Consider the following 25,000-nt stretch of genomic DNA (forward strand, 5'->3'; position numbering starts at 1 on the left):
GACAGGTGGATAGATAGACAGTCAGATAGATAGATAGATAGATAGACAGACAGACAGACAGACACACAGATAGACAGATAGATAGATAGATAGACAGACAGACAGACGGATAGATAGATAGACAGATAGACAGACAGACAGATAGGTAGACAGACAGACACACAGATAGACAGACAGATAGATAGATAGACAGAGAGACAGACGGATAGATAGACAGACAGACAGGTGAATAGATAGACAGACAGATAGACAGACAAACGGATAGATAGACAAACAGATAGATAGACAGACAGGTGGATAGATAGACAGACAGATAGATAGACAGACAGATAGACAGACAGACAGACACACAGATAGACAGACCGATAGATAGACAGACAGACAGACGGATAGATAGATAGATAGACAGACAGATAGATAGACAGACAGACAGACAGACAGACGGATAGATAGACAAACAGATAGACAGACAGACAGGTGGGTAGATAGACAGACGGATAGATAGACAGACAGATAGATAGACAGACAGACTGGTGGATATATAGACAGACAGATAGATAGACAGACAGGTGGATAGATAGACAGACGGATAGATAGACAGACAGACAGACAGATAGATAGACAGACAGACTGGTGGATAGATAGACAGACAGATAGATAGACAGACAGGTGGATAGATAGGGAGACAGATAGATAGACAGACAGATAGACAGACAGACAGACAGACAGACAGACAGATAGATAGACAGACAGACTGGTGGATAGATAGACAGACAGATAGATAGACAGACAGGTGGGTAGATAGACAGACGGATAGATAGACAGATGGATAGATAGACAGACAGATAGATAGACAGACAGACTGGTGGATTCATAGACAGACAGGTGGGTAGATAGACAGACAGATAGATAGACAGACAGGTGGATAGATAGACAGACGGATAGATAGACAGACAGATAGATAGACAGACAGACTGGTGGATAGATAGACAGACAGGTGGATAGATAGATAGATAGATTGATGGATAGATAGATGGATAGATAGATAGATAGACAGACAGATAGATAGACAGACAGACTGGTGGATTCATAGACAGACAGGTGGGTAGATAGACAGACAGATAGATAGACAGACAGGTGGATAGATAGACAGACGGATAGATAGACAGACAGATAGATAGACAGACAGACTGGTGGATAGATAGACAGACAGGTGGATAGATAGATAGATTGATGGATAGATGGATAGATAGATGGATAGATAGATAGATAGACAGATAGATAGACAGACAGACTGGTGGATAGATAGACAGACAGGTGGATAGATAGACAGACGGATAGATAGACAGACAGACTGGTGGATAGATAGACAGACAGGTGGATAGATAGATAGATAGATAGATAGATAGATAGATAGATAGATAGATTGATGGATAGATGGATAGATAGATAGATTGATAGACAGACAGACAGACAGACAGACAGACAGACAGACAGACGGATGGATAGACAGACACTAGAACAGAGATGTGTACATCAATCACTTCACTAAAAAGCAACAATATGATTGACCATTTTAATTATGGAATTATGTGGAACATATCAGTTAATAATTAAATTAGAATTAAATTAGATAAACATCTATTTAAGGATGTGTTTTTCATTAAAAACATGAAGTGACTTACTAAAGATCTAATAATTAAAAAAGGTGAATGATCTTAAAGGGACAGTCAACCCAGAAATCATCAGTTATTCTCATTTCAAACCCGTACGACTTTCTGTTTTTCTGCTGAACACAAAAGACATTTTTTTGAAGAATGTTTGGAACCAAACAGTTTTCCATTGACTTCCATTGTATTTTTAGTCCATATAAACGGAAGTCAATGGGAACCGTACATGTTACCAACATTCTTCAAAATATCTTTTGTGTTCTGCACAGGTTTTTATGAATATGCCTTTAATATTGAAACCGATAAACGAGAGCAACTAATGAATAGCATCACATCCATCTGACCTCACAGTTTATGTCTGAGAACAACTGACAGAAAAGAAAAAACAACACAACCAAGTTCTCAATTAGATTAATCTGTTTTATGATATTCCGCATGCTTAGTTTTTGTGTTTTTGCTTCATGTCTTATCTGAAGTGAGCCGAGACTCCACTGATGCCCTCAGAAACGAAACACACATCAGATTCAGACCAGCACAAACTCTGATCAAAGCCATCGTGCGGGACAATCTCAAAGGAAATGTCCCACTATCAGACTTTACGTCCCAGAAAACAGAACCAGCGAGACTTCCTGAGGCGTCCTACAGAGTCTATTAAACACACTCAATAATGTGCTTTTAAAATCTGCACTTTGTATATTTACATTGAAGCCAATTGAAACCAGACCTTCCATTTTAAGTGGCTACAGCAGCGTGAAGTCATCATGTGTGTGTGTGCATGTGTGTGAGAGCGTGTGTGTGCATGTGTGTGAGAGCGTGTGTATATGTGAGCGTGTGTGTGTGTGTGTGTGCATGTGTGTGAGAGCGTGTGTATGTGTGAGCATGTGTGTGTGTGAGTGAGCGTGCGTGTGTGAGTGAGTGTGTGTGAGTGAGCGTCTGTGAGTGAGCGTGTGTGAGTGAGCGTGTGTGAGTGAGTGTGTGTGAGTGAGTGTGTATGTGTGAGTGAGTGCGTATGTGTGAGTGAGTGTGTGAGTGAGCGTGTGTATATGTGAGCGTGTGTGAGTGAGCGTGTGTGAGTGAGCGTGTGTGAGTGAGTGTGTGTGAGTGAGTGTGTATGTGTGAGTGAGTGAATGTGTGAGTGTGTGAGTGAGCGTGTGTATATGTGAGTGAGTGTGTGTGAGTGAGTGTGTATGTGTGAGTGAGTGCGTATGTGTGAGTGAGTGTGAATGTGTGAGTGTGTGAGAGCGTGTGTATATGTGAGCGTGTGTGTGTGTGTGCATGTGTGTGAGAGCGTGTGTATGTGTGAGCATGTGTGTGTGTGAGTGAGCGTGCGTGTGTGAGTGAGCGTGTGTGAGTGAGCGTGTGTGAGTGAGCGTGTGTGAGTGAGCGTGTGTGAGTGAGCGTGTGTGAGTGAGTGTGTATGTGTGAGTGAGTGCGTATGTGTGAGTGAGTGTGAATGTGTGAGTGTGTGAGTGAGCGTGTGAGTGTGTGTGTGGGAGTGTGTGAGTGAGCTTGTGTAAAATAGCATGTCTGTGTGTGTTAGTGAGCGAGCGTGTGTGAGTGAGTGTGTATGTATGAGTGAGTGTGTATGTGTGAGTGAGTGAGTGTGTGAGTGAGCGTGTGTGTGTGAGCGAGTGAGAGTGTGTGAGTAAGCTTGTGTAAATGAGCGTGTGTGTGAGTGAGCGAGTGTGTGTGAGCGACTGTGTGTGAGCGAGTGTGTGTGAGCGAGCGTGTGTGAGCTTGTGCGTGAGTGTGTGTGCGTGAGTGTGTGTGCGCAAGTGTGTGTGAGCGAGCGTGTGTGAGCGAGCGTGTGTGAGCGAGCGTGTGTGAGTGAGCGTGTGAGCGCGAGCGTGAGTGTGTGTGCGAGCGTGTGTGTGAGCGTGTGTGAGCGTGTGCGTGAGTGTGTGAGCGTGTGCGTGAGTGTGTGTGAGCGTGTGCATGTGTGTGCGTGCGTGTGTGTGAGTGTGTATGAGTGTGTGAGCATGTGTGTGAGTGTGTATGAGAGTGTGTGTGTGTGTGGTGTGTGTGAGCGTGTGTGTGAGTGTGTGTGCGATTTTCAAATACTTTTTTGCTTCACATCAGAGTTTGTAATGTTGTGATTAATTTAATACAAGGCTTGTAACGCTTTAACCAAGAGTTTTCTGAAATCCCTATGGAAGAAATGAATGGAGAAAACCCTTCCCCTGAAACAGTGAAACACACTCTCTTCATTCATTACTTCTCTTACCCCGGTAAACACGGTCCGCACTCGGCGTCGCTCTCGAGCGTCCCCGTGGTCAGCACCGTGGCCCGGTACAGGGAGTCGCAGTCTTTATGTCGACGGCAGATCTCATACTTTCCTTTGGAGAACTTCCCCGCCGGACACGCCACGCAGGAATACTCGTCATCCTTCGTGCCGTAACCACAGCTCTGAAACACACACACACACACACCTGATCAAAGTTCTGCTCAAATTAAAGCCGGATCATTTCCATAATGATCAACACAATCTATAAGAGCAGCGCAAATTAGCGTCTGATTTAAGATGGGCTTTTTTTGGTTGTTAAATAATGGAGTAAACCGTAGTAAATCACCTCGCACGATTCATTAAATCCTCTCCTCACATAAAAACTGCGTATGAAAAAGAAACTCCTGCAAATGCATATGCAATAATATCAGCCGCAATAAATAACCGTTCTCGCCTTTTCAGCGCCAATTCTTCACTGTGTCTTTAGTAAATCCTGACAGCAGTTTTATAACGCCAGAAGAGGGTTTGTGCTGGAGCAGCTGTTAGTAAGTCTGACCCTTAATATTCAGTAATATTATTAATTTGACTGAACCGAGAACAAAACTGAACAGAATAGAGCTGAATAATTCCACTATATAGGGAATGTTCTCAGAACGATCTGGTGAGATTCTTTCAAAGTTATGTGAAAAGTTCATTCAGTCTTTAATAATGTTCTCAAAACGTTCATGCAAGGTTTTAATTAGATGCTTATCTTTTTTTTTTTAAATGTTACTTGTTTCGGAATGTTCAAAGAACATTCAAATGTAACATTCCAATGATGTTTGCAAAATGGAATGTTCCATTTTAGAATGTTCGCCTGACCAAGAAAAAACATTTACGTTTTGAACATTCAGAGAACGTTTTTCATAACTTAATATGAACATTAGCAAAATGTTATTAGAACATATTTTTGACACTATGAATCAACACTACTCTGAATTGATCTGAAATGACACTTTACAGCTGAATTGGTCTCATATTTGATGATGTTGGCTCTGTTTTCTCCTGTTTATTACTGAAACAATCTGTATTGTATAAAGCGCTGTAGAAATAAAGCGGACTTGATCTGAGATGCTTTAACTGATGTGACCTTCAGAAAAGAATCAGTGCACTTCACTAAAACCCAGTTGGTTTTAATCAGTAAATATTAACCAACTTCATCCAGCTGCACGAGTTCAGCGCTAAAGACTCGACCTGCCAAAACTATCCTGCGCCTGTGCAGTTTAATGAAAAACATTCATGATGAAACATCCCACCCGCGAGTGCTCAACCACATTCATATTAGATCAGATTAGAGATGTTCATATCATCGCATCTCATAATCCAGATCCAAACTTTATTCTGATATTGCACATGTTAGAATAATTGTGCAGTGATGGAAACTCTGAAATCATAAGATGGAAATCTGGGAATGATGATGCAGTGACCAAAACATGTGACACACACTAAATCTCTTATATTTGATGATGCTTTTCCAGTACAAACATCTAAATCAAGATTCATTTAAGGAAGAAGAAGCAAAGTGTCTGAAGATATTAAGTCGGTAAAACACTTTACAATAAGGTTCATTAGTTAACATGAACTAACATTGAGCAATAATTCTTCAGCATTTATTAATCTTAGTTAATATTAATTTCAACATTTACTAATACGTTATTAAAACCAAAGGTTGTATTTGTTAACATTAGTTAATGCACATGAACAAACAATGAACAGCTGCATTTTTATTAACTAACATTAACAGAGATTAATAAACACTGTAACAAATGTATTGCTCATTTGTTAATGTTAGTTAATACATTACAATAAGGTTCATTAGTTAAAGTCTTGTTTACTGTATCAACATTGAGTTTAAAACAAGAACAAATGGACAAAACGAGACAAAAATACTGAGGAAGAACATCATTTTTTTGCAACTCTTCCATGTAATATGCTTCAAATCTTTGAATAGTTATTGATTTCTTTTAAAGCAGAGCTGTCAGGACTCATCAAAGCTTCATCAGAACGTCTCCTGAGGCCGTCCCAGCTTTACTATTATTTTCTTGTCATTTGTAAATGTTCTCGTCGGTGTGGAAGCGTTGAGCTCTTAATTAGCGTAATGAGTCAATTACGCGTCTTTGGTGGGCAGAGGTGAAGCTCTTTCTTCTTTTGGCCTCCAGTATCGATTGTGTAGAGAAAAGCAAAGATAAAAGAGATTGAAATGTTGGTACTCGCATCTGCTCCGGTTTAAAACTTATTGAAAAGTCCCTCTCAGTTCTGACATTTACCCCAACATGCATTCGCTCCAGTTTATTGACTTTTGAACGAACACACACACACACACACACAGAATGGAGATCATCTTTGCCCGAGGGCACCAGCGTTATTGAGTTGTTCAGGAATGCAGAGCCTTTTACTGTTGTAATAGTTTTTAAATGATTCATTTTTTTTCAGTTCCGTATTTTCCAGAAAATAATTCGCACCGGGACAAAATTGCATTGTTGAGAGAAGAAAAAACATTTAAGTGGCATCAGTGCATAATATGTAAAATAGTTAATGTAAACTACTGACAAAAAACGAAATATTTCCAAACATTATAAACACTTTAAACATGTATTTTAGTTCCACTCACTCCACAAGAAATCCATTGAATTAACTGTAAATCGGTAACACTTTACAATAAGGTTCATTAGTTAACATGATTAACAATGAACTGTTGTATTTTTATTATCTATCATTAACAAAGATAAATAAATACTGTAATGAACAAGGAACAATTTCATTTGTTAATGTTAGTTAATGCATTAGCTAATGTTAAATAATGAGACCTTATTGTAAAATGTTACACGTAAATTATAGCTATAGTATAATAAAAAAGCATTATAAACGGCAAGACTAAACTAATTTATTTAAAGCGAAACTTTAAATAAAACTAGTGTTGTGTGTTATTAAAATAAGCGTGGGCTCTCGTATCTCTCACTCAGCACCAGTTTTACATGCTTGACATTAATATCATCATACGAGTCAGAGCATGATTCAGTTGATCTTTTCTAACACGACTCTTCAAAAGTTTTGGGATCGGTAAGATTGTTTAATGTTTCCGAAAGAAGTCTCTGCTCACCAAGGCTGCATTTGTATGATAAAAAATATACAGTACTAAATATTATTACAATTTAAAATAAATGTTTTCTATGTGAATGTATTGTAAAGTGTAATTTATTCCTGTGATATTTTCTCATAATATACATTTCCTCACAGTGTCTGAAACGGTTTGTTCCAAGATTCAGTCTCTCTAAACCCCGCCTCTTCGGGAGCCTACTCTGCTCTGATTGGTCAGATGGCCCGGTCTGTTTTGATTGGTCGACCGCTTACAGCGCGTGTCTGAAACCAAACAGCCATTCTCATATCTGAATTTCAGCACTTGCTACACAGTGATACGAACAGTAACGATGGCTTCGGTTTTACCATATCAATTCCAGCGCAAGTCTCATCACCATCAATGAACAATTAATACACACCTCGCTTTGGAATGAGAGATTTTTAAATGCAGCGCTCCCTAAAACACTCCATATGCAACTGCACAGGTAACCACGTAATAAAAAGATAAGCCAGCGTCATTTATTATGCATATAGTTTAAAATATTCTAACTGACTCCCCAGAGTGAGTTTTTTAAAGGCGATCATTATTTAGAACGTTCCCCCTTAATGTTTCCATGGCAACGCGTCTATATTTGTCACGTGACACACCGCATCCACAATAATGCATGACAGATGTATCGCTTTTATTTTGTTTTCTCTTTTTTATTCAAAATATTCACAAACTTGCTTACCATGTCATAAACTATCTGATATTCCGATTCTCAAAAATGTGTAAGTGAGTGTGTTTGGTCGTTTAAAACCTTTATAAATAATCTCGATCTATAACGTGAGATGGGCGCCACCATGTTTGTTTGCGTCGCAGTTCAGAGAGTCCTGGCTGTCAGTCATCAGTTTCTCCCGAAATACATGTAAGAAAGTGTCCGGTGAACTGTGAGAAGAATAGAGTAAACTATATAGTTACTTTCACTATGTTTGTCTGATATGAATAACACACGTTGGCAAATTATGTTTGAATTGATTGTTATTGCTGCTTCCACAGACATCAGTGTGTATTTTACGAACTCCAAATGTATTGTTTTAGTAGTGCTTATGTGTATTTAAATGTCTGAAACCTTAAATAAACATTAAGAGGTTGATGACACTGCATAGTTGTGATGTATGACAGCGCTGAGCTCGTCCGTCTCTGGCTCAGCGATTCTGGCAGTGATGTCACTCACTGAACATTCTAAATCGTCTCCGGTTACTATGGTAACCACGGTTCCCTGAGAGGCGGGAACGAGACATTACGTTACAGCTGATGTTGAGTTACCGCCTTTAAAGCAAACCCATATGTGGGACCGTACCGCTCAAAAGGTTAAACAATTTCATTTGTAACCATGAATACAAAAATGAAACTGAGGGGGCACAAATCAGATCTGAGGGGGCAATGCCTTCTTTTGCCCCCTCGTGGCGCCGGGCCTGACTGAAAGGTTTTTTGTGGAACCAAAAATGATGGCATTATGGCACACCTTTGGGTTTTTAAGAGTGTGGGCATTGTCAATAAAATAGTTTAAATGCAACTTTATTTGCATTGTGCAGAATACAAGTAGAGAGACAATGAAATGCAGTGGATGAATTAATCCTTGTGATCAATTTAAAGCAAGACCAAGGAACTTTTCCTCTGCGGTCGCCCTACAGGTTTGAAGCGGAATTGTCCATTACCGCTGTCGTAAATAATTTAGCGTACCGCCGCCTACTGTCGCATGCGCACGCTCGCTGTTTATCCAGCACCGGCTTTGGAATCAACAATGGCCACAGACAAGTTAGAGTATGATGCATGATTTTATAAAAGACATCACAAACGAAGAAAAACTTTGTATGCCGTAAAGCAGTCGAATTTTGTAGTTCTTTTGGTGCTCCGTTTACTACCCGAAACCCGAAGTTACATAGTGCCAGTAAAAGCGATACAGACACTGTCAGGCTATGGGAGACGTGTCATTTAACCTATTGTAAGTCGATGTACCATCACAAGGGTCTTGGAAATATATTATGAAGGTTGAAAAACTACATAGTGTTACTTTAATACAGTAATATTGACTCGCTTTGGTCTGGTTTAAAGGGATATTGTGTAGGAATTTCTCCCATCTAGCGGTGAAATTGTATTTTGCATTCAAGCGAATTGTGCTCTCCAGTGCCTCACTTTTTCTAATGCGTGTTGCATCTACGGTAGCTGTTATGCACCAAAAAGCTATGACAGGATGTCTTCTAAAAGCACTTCGTCGAGTTTTCCTTCGGGTGAACAGGTTTGTTATTTCAAACAAACTGCAACTTGACACAACGAACACACGAATGTTACAGTATGAATAATAACAGTGCAATGCAGGCTTTTAAACTTGCCGGAGCCGTGACAAGCGCCTCTCGCTGCTCTGCTCCTCCGTTTCTGCTGCTTTCAGTCACGTGACGCTGGCTCTGAACGAAAACGCGTTGTGGAAACGCGTTGGCCTGGTACTTTTTGTCCCTCTCTGCTATTATAGTTTTTCAAGATGGCGGAACGACATGGAAGCCTCCGTGGACCTACCCGTCACATGTATATAAAGATAATAAATTCTTCGTTTACGAGGATACGTCAGATCACTGGCAGAGGTATTTGTACACAATTGAGGACATATATATTAATAAAAATATTGATTTTAGATAATGAAATACCTAAAAAACTACACATTGTCCCTTTAATGACACGTTTGGAAACTCTATCGCCCCCTTGAGTCCCGAGGTCTGGTTCACCGTTCTCAAGCGCTTCTGAACTCTCATAGGATTTCAACACTTGAACTTTGAAGTTCCTCTTCCTTCATGATTTACAGCAGGATCTTTATGACCGCTGCTGCCTCAAGAGATCCGTTTCATGTGCTTTAAAAACATGTTTATAAGCATCAAACCAGAGAGTTTGATTTAGATCACAGCTCATTTCAATTACAGGCTGAAGGTGTTGTTAGAGAAAGTAGAAGTGAGGAAGACGGTCTATGCCAGGATAATTTTACGTGTGATTTTCAGTGCCACTCTAAAAAAAATCACTGAGGTATAATTATGCAAAAATACACTTATTTCTGTAATAGTTGTGGTGCATATTATAGCTGGAATTCATCTGGAATGCTTTATTTTTCATGTGCTTCCAGAAACAAGGACGATTCAGATGGAAAAATGATTTTCAAACTCAGTTTTTTTTGTCTTGTTTTCCAGAACAAATATCTAATTCATAAATCAAGATGCATTTACTGGAGAAGCATATGAAGTCTTGTTTTCTAAAAGTTTTTGCTACAAAAAAAAAGAACAAATATCTGCCAATGGGGTCATAAAAATAATCTTGTTTTCCCCTTTGAATTAAGTTTTTTTTTTACCACATTGGTAGATAATTTTCTTGTTTTCAGCATTTTGCTTAAAAATATACATTTTGAAGAAAACAAGAGTTAATATCTTCAGCCATTTTGCTTCTTTCTATCTTTTTTTAAGATAAGTTTCTATATATGTACTGGAAAATAAGAAGAAACACTGAGGAAGATCATTATTTATGCAGTGTACCTTACATATTTGTTTCTGAAATACTGTTTTCATCTTCCACAAAGAGTGCAGTATTCTCAGCTCCGTTTACCATGTTTAACTTCATTGTATTTGAGGTGCTGCACTGAGACAAACCTGCGATCAACAAAAGTGCTGAGACCTGTCTCTGTAAACACTGGAGATCTTTTGAAGTGCAGTCTGGGTGGCCTGGAGAAACACCATCCGCTCTTAAACCAACAGTTCACCTCGACGATACGCTCATTATCGAGTCTCATGTCGTTCCAAACCTGCATGCTGATATTTTTCTGAATTTCTTCTGAAGAACTGTCACGCAGCTTTCTTTTTTTATCTAATAAAAGCACCATTCCAGTATAACAGTAGTTCATATGCGTCAAGCACTAAATCTGAAGTCCTCTGATCTCATCTGATTTAAATATGAGCACTGAGACTCATATGAACTACTGTAATACCGTATCCTAACCAGACGTGATGTGATAAAAGGTAAAAGAAAATCAGTCAAGTGTCAGTTAGATTTTTTTTTTTTTTTAAAGAGTTGTTTTCTTATGTGCTCACCATGGCTGCATTTATTAGATAATAAATACAGTCAAAATGGAAAAATTGTGAAATATTATTAGAATGTAAATCAGCTGTTTTCTATGTGAATATACAGTAAAGTGTAATTTATTCCTGTGATCAAAGCTGAATTTTCAGCATCATTACTCCAGTCTTCAGTGTCACATGATCCTTCAGAAATCACTATAATATGATGATTTGATCCTTAAGAAACATTTATGATTATTATTAATGTTGAAAAACAGCTGTGCTGCTTTATATGATTTACATATTTTATGTCAATATTTAAAAATATTCACACAGAAAACAGTTATTTCAAATTGTAATAATATTTCAAAATTATCATATTTTTGATCAAAAATAAACATTAAAAATCGTATCAACACCAAACTTTTTAACGCTAGTGAACCTTTTCGATGTTAATCAAAGTTTGTGTCCTAATCAGCTGCTATACGTGACTATATGTGATTCTATTTCAAACTGTTCAGGACAAAATATGACAATGATAATCTCAGGCACTGATTATGTGTGTTGAAAGAATTTAATGCGCGTTTGAATACCATTTACAGCTGTAATGAAAGCGGCAATGGATAATTTACCTCAGATCTTGAAAATAAAGGGGAAAAGAACGTTCAAACTGTGAACAAACAAGAGTATTCTATGATAAAGATTTTTTCATGTGTTTTTAATGATGGTAAAATGTTGTAATATTATTTTATTAATGAATTTGATTATGTACTAATCTATTTTATATGAGTGCAGTGTGTTTGCAGAGAGACTCCGCCCACATGCTTTTCTGATTGCCTGTGATATTTGATTGATTTTGTCTCGTGTTGTGTCTTGTTTGTAGCCTAGAAATCTAGACGCACCTTAGCGGGCGGCAGCAAAATGTATTTTGCAGCCAGTGTAGTCTAGCAACTCTCCGTTGGCTTTCGGGCTGTTAAAACCAAACTCTAGTCAGGCCAATCACATCGTGTATAGAGTTGGTGGGCGGGCTTAACATAATGACGGCAGAGTTTGCGACGGTTCCGCGTGAATTAAAAACAAAGTGCTACTTGAAAACAAAGATGGCGGCTGCTGCTAGCGAACAGCGGACTTTCGAATCGCGACTCTGGAGGACTTGTAGTTTAGCTTTTCTTTGAGAAAAGAACAAAGAACGGCACTGAAGTCATTCTTAAATAAGGAAGATGTGTTCAGAGTTTTGCCGACCGGATACGGCAAAAGTTTAATATATCAACTAGCTCCGCTGGTGGGAAAACGCATGGGACTCACTCAGCCACAACCGTTTGTTGCTCTGGTTGGTTGTAGCGCTATCCTATTGAGTGCAGAGGGAATCTGAAAGACAACAGTTTATCCCGCCCCTCGGATTGAGCGCTGCCAATGGTGAGTTCCCAGACCCAACATCTTGATGTGGCTATTTGGTTTGGACACAGTGTTATGATACTTTTAAGGCAGTGGTCTCAAACTCAATTCCTGGAGGGCCAGAGCTCTGCACAGTTTTGCTCCAACCCTAATCAAACACACCTGATTCAGCTAATCAAGTTCTTCAGGATTGCTAGAAACTTCCTTGCAGGTGTGAGTTTGAGCTGGTTGGAGCTAAACTGTGCAGAGCTGTGGCCCTCCAGGAATTGAGTTTGAAACCACTGTTTTAAGGTGTTTCTGGTCTCTTTTAGAGTTTGACAGCTGTGGTCACTATGAACTGTTGTTGAGCTGCACGAAGATTCATCAAACATGTACATTTATGCATTTGCCAGATGCTTTTATCCAAAGCGACTTACATTGCATTGAAGGTGTATAATTAATCGGTCCATGCATTCCCTGGGAAAGATCATTTCTGGGATGAAATTAAATCCGATTGTTTGTGAGTGTGGATGTTTTTCGTCCTGTTTTTATGTGATTGTGTGTTTCTCACCATGTAGGGCTCTTGTCCCGGTTGGCATTGTGGGCAGGGTTGGCAACTGCTGATTGTGTAATTGTAAAACTCATTTTCTCCACAGCTCGAGTACTCGGCTCTCACAAAAGACATGCTGGACACCTGCAAACAACACAAACAGATTTATTATTTCAGAAAACAATGCAAACTGGTGAACAACCCAATTCAGACTGATTTTAATATCTTAAGCTAGTACACTAAAATAAGCTGCGGATTGAATGACTGCTGAGATGAATTATGAATAGATCGGCTTGAGAAATCCTAAAGTTTGAAGATTTTAAGTTTTAAGTAGTTTTTAGGGCCCTATTATTCACCCGGCACAATGTGGCGTGACACAAGTGGGTTTTTTTTTGCTTATTTTCACGTCCTGAATTAGCAAATGCATTTGTGCCCGTCTGTGGCCCATAAGCTGCTGGTCTGAGAACGAGTGTGTGTTCAGGCGCGTTGTTGGAGCGTTACTATTGTGAGGAACTGAAATAGACTGAGCCATTGACCAACTTAAACCCGGTCTAAAGTCAATGGCGCAATATTTTTTTTGTTATTTAAAGAGTGCGTTAGTAATGTTTGTTTGACTTTATTGTCTGTTCAGATTTACTTGACAGAAATTCATCTTTGACACTGGTATCAATACATAAAACAAATGATTGAGCACTCATACATAAAGAAAACAAATTAATACAACATGTACATGTTCACACACCTAAAGTATCCGCCTCAATTGAGAATTTGATTTAAAACAATCACCGCCAATGGAACAAACGATCTTTTATAAATGTTTCTTTTGGCCAACGGTAAAATGTGCGCCTTTAGGCGGGTCCACAACATGCGTGCACTTTTCACTTTATTACACGCACACTCAACTTATTACACACACACACACACTCTGCTTATTACACACACACACACACACACTCTGCTTATTTCACACACACACACACACACACACACACACACACACACACACACACACACACACACATCTGCTCATTACACGCACACTCGGCTTAACACACACACACACACACCTGCTTATTACACACACACACACACACACACTCTGCTTATTACACACACACACTCTGCTTATTACACACACACACACACACACACACACCTGCTTATTACACACACACACACACACTCTGCTTATTACACACACACATTCTGCTTATTACACGCACACTCGGCTTATCACACACACACACACACACACACACACTCTGCTTATTACACACACACTCAACTTATTACACACACACACTCTGCTTATTACACACACAGGGACTCCCAGCAGCCTACAAACTAGCCAAATATTAAAAAAATAAAAGAATTACAAAAGATTAATATTGTGTACATAAAGATATGGTGGGATCCGGCTTGTCCCGTAGACGAGACTCTGATTGGTTTATTGCACGTTACGCCCAAAACACACCCATCACTCATAAAGAGAATAGAGACGACCCTTTTAGACCATGCGCCGGGAGCACCGACCATTTTTCCCGTCGTTAAACTAGCAAACCTGGATTCGGACACACTTTAAGTGCACCTGAGCCGTGAGATATAGACCATGATCGTTAAAATAGGGCCATTTAAGTTTGAAGTCGTTTTTAAAGGCCTCTCAGACTCTGGTTATTAGTGTATTCTGTAGCGCTCATTATTACTTAATTCATTAACTGACCTTAACTAATGGGACCAACAATAGCTGCCACAAGAATGCGAGTTTGTGATGTAGTTACATCAGTGACAAGCGTATCGCGCTTCCAGACCAAATAATAGAGGCTGAAGCTCAGAGTCAGACGCGTCGCTCTCCGCCGTCCTCCTCCGGTTTCATTTCCCCAAACATAAATTACATTCACTGGATGAAGTAACCCAATGTGAATCGAGGTGAAACAAAAAGTTTGTTGTTTGTGGATTTTGGCTTTGTCGCCCTCACAGGCATTTCAACACTCTCGCTCCCTCATTTGCTTTTGTTTCAAGCTGTGAATTAGCACATGGGAAGCGTTTGGCCGCTAACTCGACACAGATCGGCAGACACATGAATCACGGCGGATTCGTCGAGCTGCCAAGCGCTGCGACTGAAGCAGGAATGTAATTAAACGTGTGGGCGGAGCTGGATGCTGATTGGCTCTGGCTGAATGAGATGCTTTGTGGTTTAGCTCCAGTTCACAGGATGAGTTTAATGCAGATCTAATACTGCCTTCTGCTCACAATCTCAGTGAAACAATTAGAAATGCAGGCAAATCATGCATCATCAATAGTGGTTCACTCCTACACGTTGCGTAATGGATCGATGCATGTTTAATCATGTTTGTTGCATGTTTTTAACACATTTCTAGCTCAAGTCATGTTTATTTGTAGGGGAGAGCCGGGTACTTTCTCAGTTTGTGTAAACCTATTTATTTATTTATTTGTTCCTGCATAAATTTCACACGTCTAGTATAATTATGTGGTTTTCTTTCATCAATACGGTGTGTAATTTTTTCTTGATTTACCCTGAAATAATGAAAGTGAAATGTGACAACATGCCCCATAGGTGGGGTTCATTGTAACATGACCATGTGACGGATTAAAATGTTATCTGATCTAATCAAATAAGATACAAGACTAACTAAAATATTTTGTCATTAAAATACAATTATTTACTTTTTCATGTAAAATAATGGCATTTTTTAATAATTAAGAATAAACAAATTTTGAGTGACAAAAAACACGCTGCAAAACACAGCTATACTGCATAGTTCAAATATAATTATAATGAATCATTTCTGAACATAGACTCTCATTCTTTATTCACCTTTTTCTCATGGTTTCTCAATAGAAATCATAAAAGTATGGAATAGAATATCATAATTCTAATAGGGGCTCATTGTAACGCAGTGTGACAACATGCCCCGCCTGTGCAACTAGGGTTTAAACCCGGCGAGTGTTTCTGCTGGTTAGAGAAATTAAAATTAAACAGATTTAAGATTAAAATATCGGATTTGTCTAATTTTAAATAAACACAAAAAAAAAACTGAGATGAAAAATGAACTTAAGAAATGTAATTTTGCAATGGTTAAATAAATGTTCAGTGATATCTTCCAAAGCTTTTTAAATTTAGGCACGAATTTTTCTCTATATAGTGTTGATATGGCAACTAGTAAATACACTAAGTTTCGTCATGCCGGCATGTGTGGAACGTTTTAAACCATGTGTGTTACAATGAACCCCGCGTTAGTTTTATATCCCTTTTCACAATACAGATCGTTTTGCATTGCAAATAACGATTTTCTCTCGTAGATATTTGTACTGGAAAATGAGACAAAAACACCTAATTTCGTGCATTGTGCTAAATGTGTGTCTGGTTGTGTATGTATAGAGTTGACTTGAATTCGTTATAGATCATTTGACATGATGACATCATGGTGCTTTAGAAGTTTCTCTATAGAAACTGAATGAATATCAGGGTGGCGAAGCGGCAAGTTTGCAGCGTTTGGTTTCATGGTATAACGTTCCATAGATATAACGCACTACATGTTATGAAAAATGGCAGCAGTTTCCTCTTCAACAAAGGCTCAATTGACACTAAGGGCCGATTTAGTCATAATAAGCGGGATTATACAGATCTCCTCTCACTTGCAGCTAACCTGTCGTTTGAATATCTCACAGCTCTTTGGAAGGGCATTAAAAGCCTATCATTAAGACGCTGCGCAGGGAAATTAAGTTCTGGGAAGGCAGCCAGATGGATTCGGTGTTGCAAACATGAAGGAGGAGTGCGAGCGCAAGGAGACAGATTAACATGACGCTCAAAGACACCTTTGTAGTCGCTTTTGGACGTCGTCTGGCTCAATAGGACGGGTTGTCGTCTCGACTCGATTTAGAGGGGTTGATGGGACTTACCAGCAGAAGAGGCAGGAGACATGATGGTGTCCGTCCTCCTTTCCCGCCCATGTTTTTGTCTTCCACCATGAGAGAAAGTCTGCCAAGAGAGAAAGACATGAAAGCTGATGAACTGTGGGGAATCGGACTAACACTTTCTTTAGTGTTCCACTATACAAATATCTATAGATTCTATATCAAGATACATTTACTGGAGAAGCAAAATGACTTAAAATTTTTTTTTTTGGTAAAAATGAAGCTTAGTTTTTGCTTAAAACAAGTCAAATATCTGCCAACAGGGTAAATAAACTTGTTTTCCCTTTGAATTACGTTTATTTTTCTGATCCCACTGTCAGATATTTGTTCTTGTTTAAAGCAAAAACTACATTTTTAGGTAATCGAAATCATTTTGCTTCTTGAGTAAATGTATCTTGATTTAACTAGTTAAGTTTAATGCACTTCAAAAAATGAATGCGAAAAAAGTTATAGAAGTTATAAGTGTAAACGCAAGCATTATCATTGATTACTCAAAGCATATATTGATTAATCATTAATGCTAATAAATGTAGCTGTTTATTGAACACTGCTGTCAGTAAAAGTAATAATCCACGAGTGGATGTGTATTACTGTGATTTTACCGTGGTAAAGGGTTGTTCTAAGTGCCATTTATAGCAATAATGAGGTTAAATATTCTCAAAGTCCCCCTGTATTCAATCATTTTATGCCTTGAAATCACCTTTGATCACCAAAATGACATATTTAAGTGTTGTTTCCTTGAAACAAACATTACTTTACGCCTTAAAATATCTTGAAATGTAACTCGACACCAGTGGCGGCTGCTGTCTTTCAGAGAGGGGAAGCTCATGTTCGGCCTACGTCATAAAAATTGTTCATTCATTTATTTACACTTACATAAATATATATACAGTATATATATTTATATATTTAAATATATACTTTATGAATGAATGAATGAACAAACGATCTAAAAAAAAGATATCAAACTCAACGGAGGAAATGTGGGAATGAGGTTAAACTGAAACAAGGAATGTTGTGTATAATTGTGTAAAATGTATGATGAAAATTGCCTAGCAATTTCGCCAACCAAATACCAAGAAATAGGTTACACCAGTTTGTCTTTCGACTACACTTGCAAAATCCGCGATGGGACAGCGCTCGAACAGCTTCAGCGGCAGCGACTTTTTATAGTACAAAATCGCTGTCAATCAAAAGGAGATCCTCCAATCATCACGCAGAAGCCCGGAGTCTAGCCCCATAGTCGCAGATTTATCCAATGACCGTCAAGTTTCGAAGCACTGGAAAAAACTGTTCAAAGCAGCGCCACCGAAGTCACCGGACGCTCGGCTTCAACAGGGAAATGCACTGACGCTCCGGGAATGAATGAAGGAAATCGAGTCTGATATATGAAGCTGATTCTGAACTAACTCGTCTTCGAGATGAACGTCTTCCAACGCATTTTTAGTCAATAAAATGTTAACACAATAGTACATATTTGACCATACATTTTTTGACATTATAGGGAAAGCCGAGCTTCTCTTGCAGTCTTAAAGAAATCCCCAGTGGTGGGTAGAAACAAAGTTATATCAATTAAATAATTATCGACAATTAATCGATCATCGATTAATTGTTAACATCCCTACTAACCACAGGTCAAGAGCTGCAGTTCCGATTACGTAATGTTTGCTGGAACTATATAGTTTCAGGAAACGCTAAATCGTTGAACTGTTGTTAACGACAGAAATTGCAACCATAACTGACTAACGATTGTTTCAGGAAACACACTCCTGCGTGATTGCATGCATGATCTTTGACCTCACACAATACTGACTGTCTGTAATGAGCAAAATGACACAAATATGCTCACACTCACAAATGAAATCACCACAAAAACCATAATAGCAGGAAGCATTGCATTGTGTTTTAGGATTGAAGGAAAAGTCCATAAACTGTAAATGGCAGAAAATTATCAGTACTTTTTGCGTGTACAGTGTAGTTCATATGACTGCAGTCCACGTGTGTATTAGTTTAACAACATGCAGCATTGAACTGCATTATTAAAAACAAACACAATTTTGTGATGTGATTTATGACCTCTTAATGAGACATCTTATGAGGAACAGAATCGAAACATCCATCAGAGCGCCGATGATGAAATATGAGACAATGCAGTGTGACAGCAGCGACACTCACACACTAATAACATGATGTTCTTCCTCAGCATTTCTGTCTTATTTTCCAGCACAAATATCTAAACATTCTTATAGCAAAATGACTGAATATATTTAGTCTTGTTTTCTGAAAAATGTAGTCAGCTTATGCATAAAATGAGAACAAATATCTGCCGGTGGGGTCAGAAAAATAATCTTACTTCTTTTTTATATACTTATTTATACTTATTTTTCTAACCCTATTGGCAGATATTTGTTTGTTCTTGTTTTAAGCATAAACTCACTTACTTTAGAAAATTATTTTAGAAAATAAGACTTAATATCTTCATTCAGTCATTTTGGTTTGTAAGTAAATGTAAATAAATTAGTTTAAACCTTTTCAAAGTAAATCCTACACAAATTTTCTTTTTTCAGTGTAGAGAGAAATTATTGAGCCACAGAATGCAGGAAAAAAATTATAAATAAATGATTGTCAAGCATTATTATAATGAACTAAACTTCACATTTAATTAATTTGAGAAGCACAGCTTCATCCGTCACATGATAAAGTGAATCTGGGCAAACCAAAAATTCCAATGCTATTTTTGCTCAAAAATGAAAATATTTTGTTTTGTTTGTGATGTTAAAGTTCGAGACCCGCTGCTGTCTGTATGACAGTCGCCCGTTCACTGCACTAATGTCTTATAGTTTGGTGAACCTGAGACGTTGGCTGTGTTTTATAGGGGCCGCTGTCATCTAAACTCCCCCGCATCAGCATTGATCACTCACTTCAGCCCCCATGATGCCGCGCTGCATGTGGGAGAGCAGGAGAAAATACACGTAACACAAAGAGAGGCAGATTCAGCTAGAAGCTGATAAGATCGAGTGTGTGCAGTTTATCAGAGACGTTCACTTGAGATAACAAAGACACACACTGCATTATTATCAATATCAGCAGGAAACTGATCATGTATCATACGGGCTTATTAAAGATAGACACAGTTCTGCTGTAACGTTGATACACCAGTGTTAATTTTCACTAAAATTGTAATAATTTTTTTTTAAATAGTTTTAAATAATATGAAAAATGGTAACACTTTATTTAGATGGTACACTTTAGACACACATATATATATATATATAACTGTGTGTGACTGTAAAAGCTTTGCAAAGTTTCACAGATCAAAGTACACGACAAACAAAGTTATTGTCTCCTGAATAAGCAATTCTGACCAATCAGAGCAGAGCAGACCAATCACAACAGGTCTGGGTCATTAACCAATCATAGCAGAGTAGACCAATCACAACAGCCTGGGTCATTAACCAATTAGAGCAGAGTAGACCAATCACAACAGACTGGGTCATTAACCAATCATAGCAGAGTAGACCAATCACAACAGACTGGGTCATTAACCAATCATAGCAGAGTAGACCAATCACAACAGACTGGGTCATTAACCAATCATAGCAGAGTAGACCAATCCAACAGACTGGGTCATTAACCAATCATAGCAGAGTAGACCAATCCAACAGACTGGGTCATTAACCAATCATAGCAGAGTAGACCAATCACAACAGACTGGGTCATTAACCAATCATAGCAGAGTAGACCAATCACAACAGGCTGGTTCATTAACCAATCATAGCAGAGTAGACCAATCCAACAGACTGGGTCATCTGACCAATCATAGCAGAGTAGACCAATCACAACAGACTGGGTCATTAACCAATCATAGCAGAGTAGACCAATCACAACAGACTGGGTCATTAACCAATCATAGCAGAGTAGACCAATCCAACAGACTGGGTCATTAACCAATCATAGCAGAGTAGACCAATCACAATAGACTGGGTCATTAACCAATCATAGCAGAGTAGACCAATCACAACAGACTGGGTCATTAACCAATCATAGCAGAGTAGACCAATCACAACAGACTGGGCCAACTGACCAATCAGAGCAGAGTAGACCAATCACAACAGACTGGGCCATCTGACCATTCAGAGTAGACCAATCACAACAGACTGGGCCATCTGACCAATCAGAGCAGAGTAGACCAAACACAACAGACTGAGCCATCTGACCAATCAGAGCAGAGTAGACCAATCACAATAGACTGGGTCATCTGACCAATCAGAGCAGAGTAGACCAAACACAACAGACTGGGTCATCTGACCAATCAGAGTAGACCAATCACAACAGACTGGGCCATCTGACCATTCAGAGCAGAGTAGACCAATCACAATAGACTGGGTCATCTGACCAATCAGAGCAGAGTAGACCAAACACAACAGACTGGGTCATCTGACCAATCAGAGTAGACCAAACACAACAGACTGAGCCATCTGACCATTCAGAGTAGACCAATCACAACAGACTGGGTCATCTGACCAATCAGAGTAGACCAATCACAACAGACTGGGCCATCTGAACAATCAGAGCAGAGTAGACCAATCACAACAGACTGGGCCATCTGACCATTCAGAGTAGACCAATCACAATAGACTGGGTCATCTGACCTATCAGAGCAGAGTAGACCAATCACAACAGACTGAGTCATCTGACCAATCAGAGCAGAGCAGACCAATTACAACAGACTGTGCCATCTGACCAATCAGAGCAGAGCAGACCAATCACAACAGACTGGGCCATCTGACCAATCAGAGCAGAGTAGACCAAACACAACAGACTGGGCCATCTGACCAATCAGAGCAGAGTAGACCAATCACAACAGACTGTGCCATCTGACCAATCAGAGCAGAGTAGACCAAACACAACAGACTGAGCCATCTGACCAATCAGAGCAGAGTAGACCAATCACAATAGACTGGGTCATCTGACCTATCAGAGCAGAGTAGACCAATCACAACAGACTGAGTCATCTGACCAATCAGAGCAGAGCAGACCAATTACAACAGACTGTGCCATCTGACCAATCAGAGCAGAGCAGACCAATCACAACAGACTGTGCCATCTGACCAATCAGAGCAGAGTAGACCAATCACAATAGACTGTGCCATCTGCAAATAGACGACTGGCTTAAAAACGATCCTAACTGTGGAATATGTGCTGTAACCACACGAGGCACTTCCTCCGATTAGCACAAAACAACCTAAACTAGTCCACTACAAACCCCTCGGCTCCGCGCTTCATCACAGGACTTACAGGAGATGGAGAGAAGAAAGAAGACAACGTTATTTTTGCAGGAAACGAAGCGAGTGCCAAACGACTGTGCCCCTGAAGCCCCGGCTCATTATCTGACAGAATGAACACACACACACACACACACACACACACACACGCCCAAGACGCTTTCATCAGAATCCAGATGCAGTGCTTTTCTCTCCACAAGCCGGGCTGGAATGCACCTCGCTCCGAACACAAGCGCGCTCACGAACGCTGCCCGGACTTGCCTCTGTTTGAAAGTCAACCGCAGACTCGCCGCCCTGGGTTATTAATCTTATAACGACCACATAATCTAAGATAAATACACAGAGTATCATTATCCTTATCATTAACAGCCCTGAAATATCTGTTCCTAGGGGAAGGGTGAAGACGAGGATGTTATTATGCCGAACGGCCCGTCCAAAACGACTCCTAATGTTCTAAGAACGTTTTGCTAATGTTCTTATTAAGCTATGAAACCGTTATTTCTGAATGTTCTCGGAACGTTTAAACAATGCTTTCTTAGTTATTCAAACATTAAGGGAACATTCCGTTTTCCAAAAGTAACATTATGGGAATGTTACTTTTGAACGTTCCCTGAACATTCCGAAACAAGTAGTAACATTTAAAAAAATGTTAGATGAACTTCCAACTATAAATGTTTAACGTTTTGCGGAAACTATAAGACCAGTTCAGCTGACCAGTTCAGTATGTTGTAAAATAATTTTGTTTGCATTCCCATTAACGCTATTTCTGAAAGTTACTTTGATAAATATAAACATCCAGAGCGTTTTTTGGTTAAGCGAACATTCCATTTGATCATTTTACAAACATCATAGGAATGTTACTTTAGAATGGTCTAAAACGTTTAAAAACTGAACAAAAAGGAACATTTATAACAATAGTATTCCTGAATGTTCTCATAACGTTTAAATGTTTTCTTGGTTATTCAAACATTAAGGGAACATTCCATTTTTCAAAAGTATCATTATTGGAATGCTACTTTTGAACATTCCGAAACAAGTAGTAACATTTGAAAAGTGTTAAATGAACGTCCAACTAAAACAAAAAGTTCCATGATTGATGTATAAATGTTTAACGTTTTGCAGAAACTATCGAAGACCAGTTCAGCTAACGAATGTATGTTGTAAAATAATTTTGCTTACATTTCCATTAACGTTATTTCTGAAAGTTCTCTGATCGATCAAAACGTCCAGATCCAAAATGTTAAGCGAACATTCCAATTGATAATTTTGCAAAGATCCTGGGAATGTTCGAACATTCTATTAGCTTTTTTGAAGGAACATTCTATCAACATTACTGGAAGAACGCATAATGAGGGAACGTTTTGCGAGGACGTTCCCTGTCAGCTGGGTTCCATGGTTCTCTGTTAAACTGAACTGACTGAACTTGTGTTTAATAACTGAAGATGAATGATGGTTTCTGTGAGGTCTGTGAGGCTGAACAGACACAAAGAGCTTTAATGTCAACAGCGACTCTCATGGGAGTTTGCGAGGGAAAGCCCCATCTCTCAGAAGCAAAGCTCACAGGATTATCCTTCCTGATGTTTATATCAAAACGGAAGCGGCGGAAGGAATCCTCTCAGTTGATCTGTGTGTTGTGCCGCTCTCTCCATCCAACTCTACACACACATCTTCAGATCAAGAGGGTTAGTGCTCAGATTTAACCCTAGTCTCTCATCCTGCTAAATACACTACACGGCTTTACAAATCGAAGCAGATTTTAAAACACTAGCAGACAAGTCATTCCGAACACAACAAACTCACTCTTTATTTAAAATGAAAACAATCGCCCGATTCTAGAAATGAAGTACGCCGATCTGCCATGCTGAAAACTCTCCACATGTGTTTGCATTTAAAAGTTAATGACCACACGTATCTTTATAAGTTTACAAAGGTGTTGTAGATTAAATATAATTTTCATCAGATAAGATACTGATTATTAACCACTCAAACCCTTTTATCTAAACCTCTCTACTTACCCATCAATCTCACACATCTGCCATGTTGTAGTTTTGTAATGCTTCTTTTTCGTGTTTGTAGTTCTAATCAAATCCTCATCCAAAGTGCAATGTGGGAAATAATAGCCAATATCGCGAAAATAAAGGTTCTTTATTGTTATTGATGGTTTCATGAAGAACCTCTTAACATCCACGGAAACCACTAAAGTTCTTTATAGTTGAAAAAGGTTCTTTAAATGATTAAAATGTTCTTTTAAGAACTGCCTTAAAAAATAAAAGTTTATTTGTTGGGATTGATCAGTGAAGAACCTTTAACATCCATAAACCGTTCCATTGCACAAAAGCTTCTTTGGATTATAAAAATGTTCTTCACACTAAGAAAACATGGTTATTTTAAGAACTTTTCAGTGAAAAGTTCTCTAGGGAACCAAAAATGTTTCTCCTACACAATAAAGGATATGTATTGTGATCAAAGGTTACATGAAGAACCTTCAACATCCATGAAACCACTATAAACTCTTTAAAGTGGAAAAAAGTTCTTCAGATAGTTAAAATGTTCTTCACACTTAGAAAATAAATGATTCTTCTAAGAATTGCTCATTGAAAGGTTCTTCGGGAAACTAAAAATGGTTCTTCTATGGCCCGTCCAAAACGCATTTTCTATGTTTGTTCTAAGAACGTTTCGCTAATGAAACCGTTATAAAACCGTTTTTTCTCAATGTTCTCGGAACATTCAAAATGTTTTTTTAAATGTTTTTAAAAAATGCTATTTAGAC

General features: G+C 38.8%; 1 protein-coding gene across 2 annotated transcripts in view; it reads right to left on the reverse strand.

Moving 5' to 3' along the window:
* The window catches only part of edar (ectodysplasin A receptor), a 57,211-nt gene that overhangs the window by 25,174 nt on the left and 7,037 nt on the right, over positions 1-25,000 (reverse strand). Inside the window, exons 2-4 of one of the 2 annotated variants that reach the window (XM_077215310.1) lie at positions 16,931-17,009; positions 13,031-13,153; positions 3,895-4,076 (exon numbers count right to left, since the gene is read on the reverse strand). In XM_077215310.1, coding sequence (XP_077071425.1) covers positions 3,895-4,076; positions 13,031-13,153; positions 16,931-16,999 — 374 coding nt within the window. In that variant the 5' untranslated portion in view covers positions 17,000-17,009. The remainder of the gene's footprint in view (positions 1-3,894; positions 4,077-13,030; positions 13,154-16,930; positions 17,010-25,000) is intronic. The other variant, XM_077215309.1, reaches the window with a different exon arrangement.

The sequence above is a fragment of the Siphateles boraxobius genome, unplaced genomic scaffold (genome assembly GCF_051911475.1).
Source record: "Siphateles boraxobius isolate OS27281-9 unplaced genomic scaffold, OSU_SipBor_1 7, whole genome shotgun sequence".
Taxonomy (NCBI): Eukaryota; Metazoa; Chordata; class Actinopteri; order Cypriniformes; family Leuciscidae; genus Siphateles; species Siphateles boraxobius.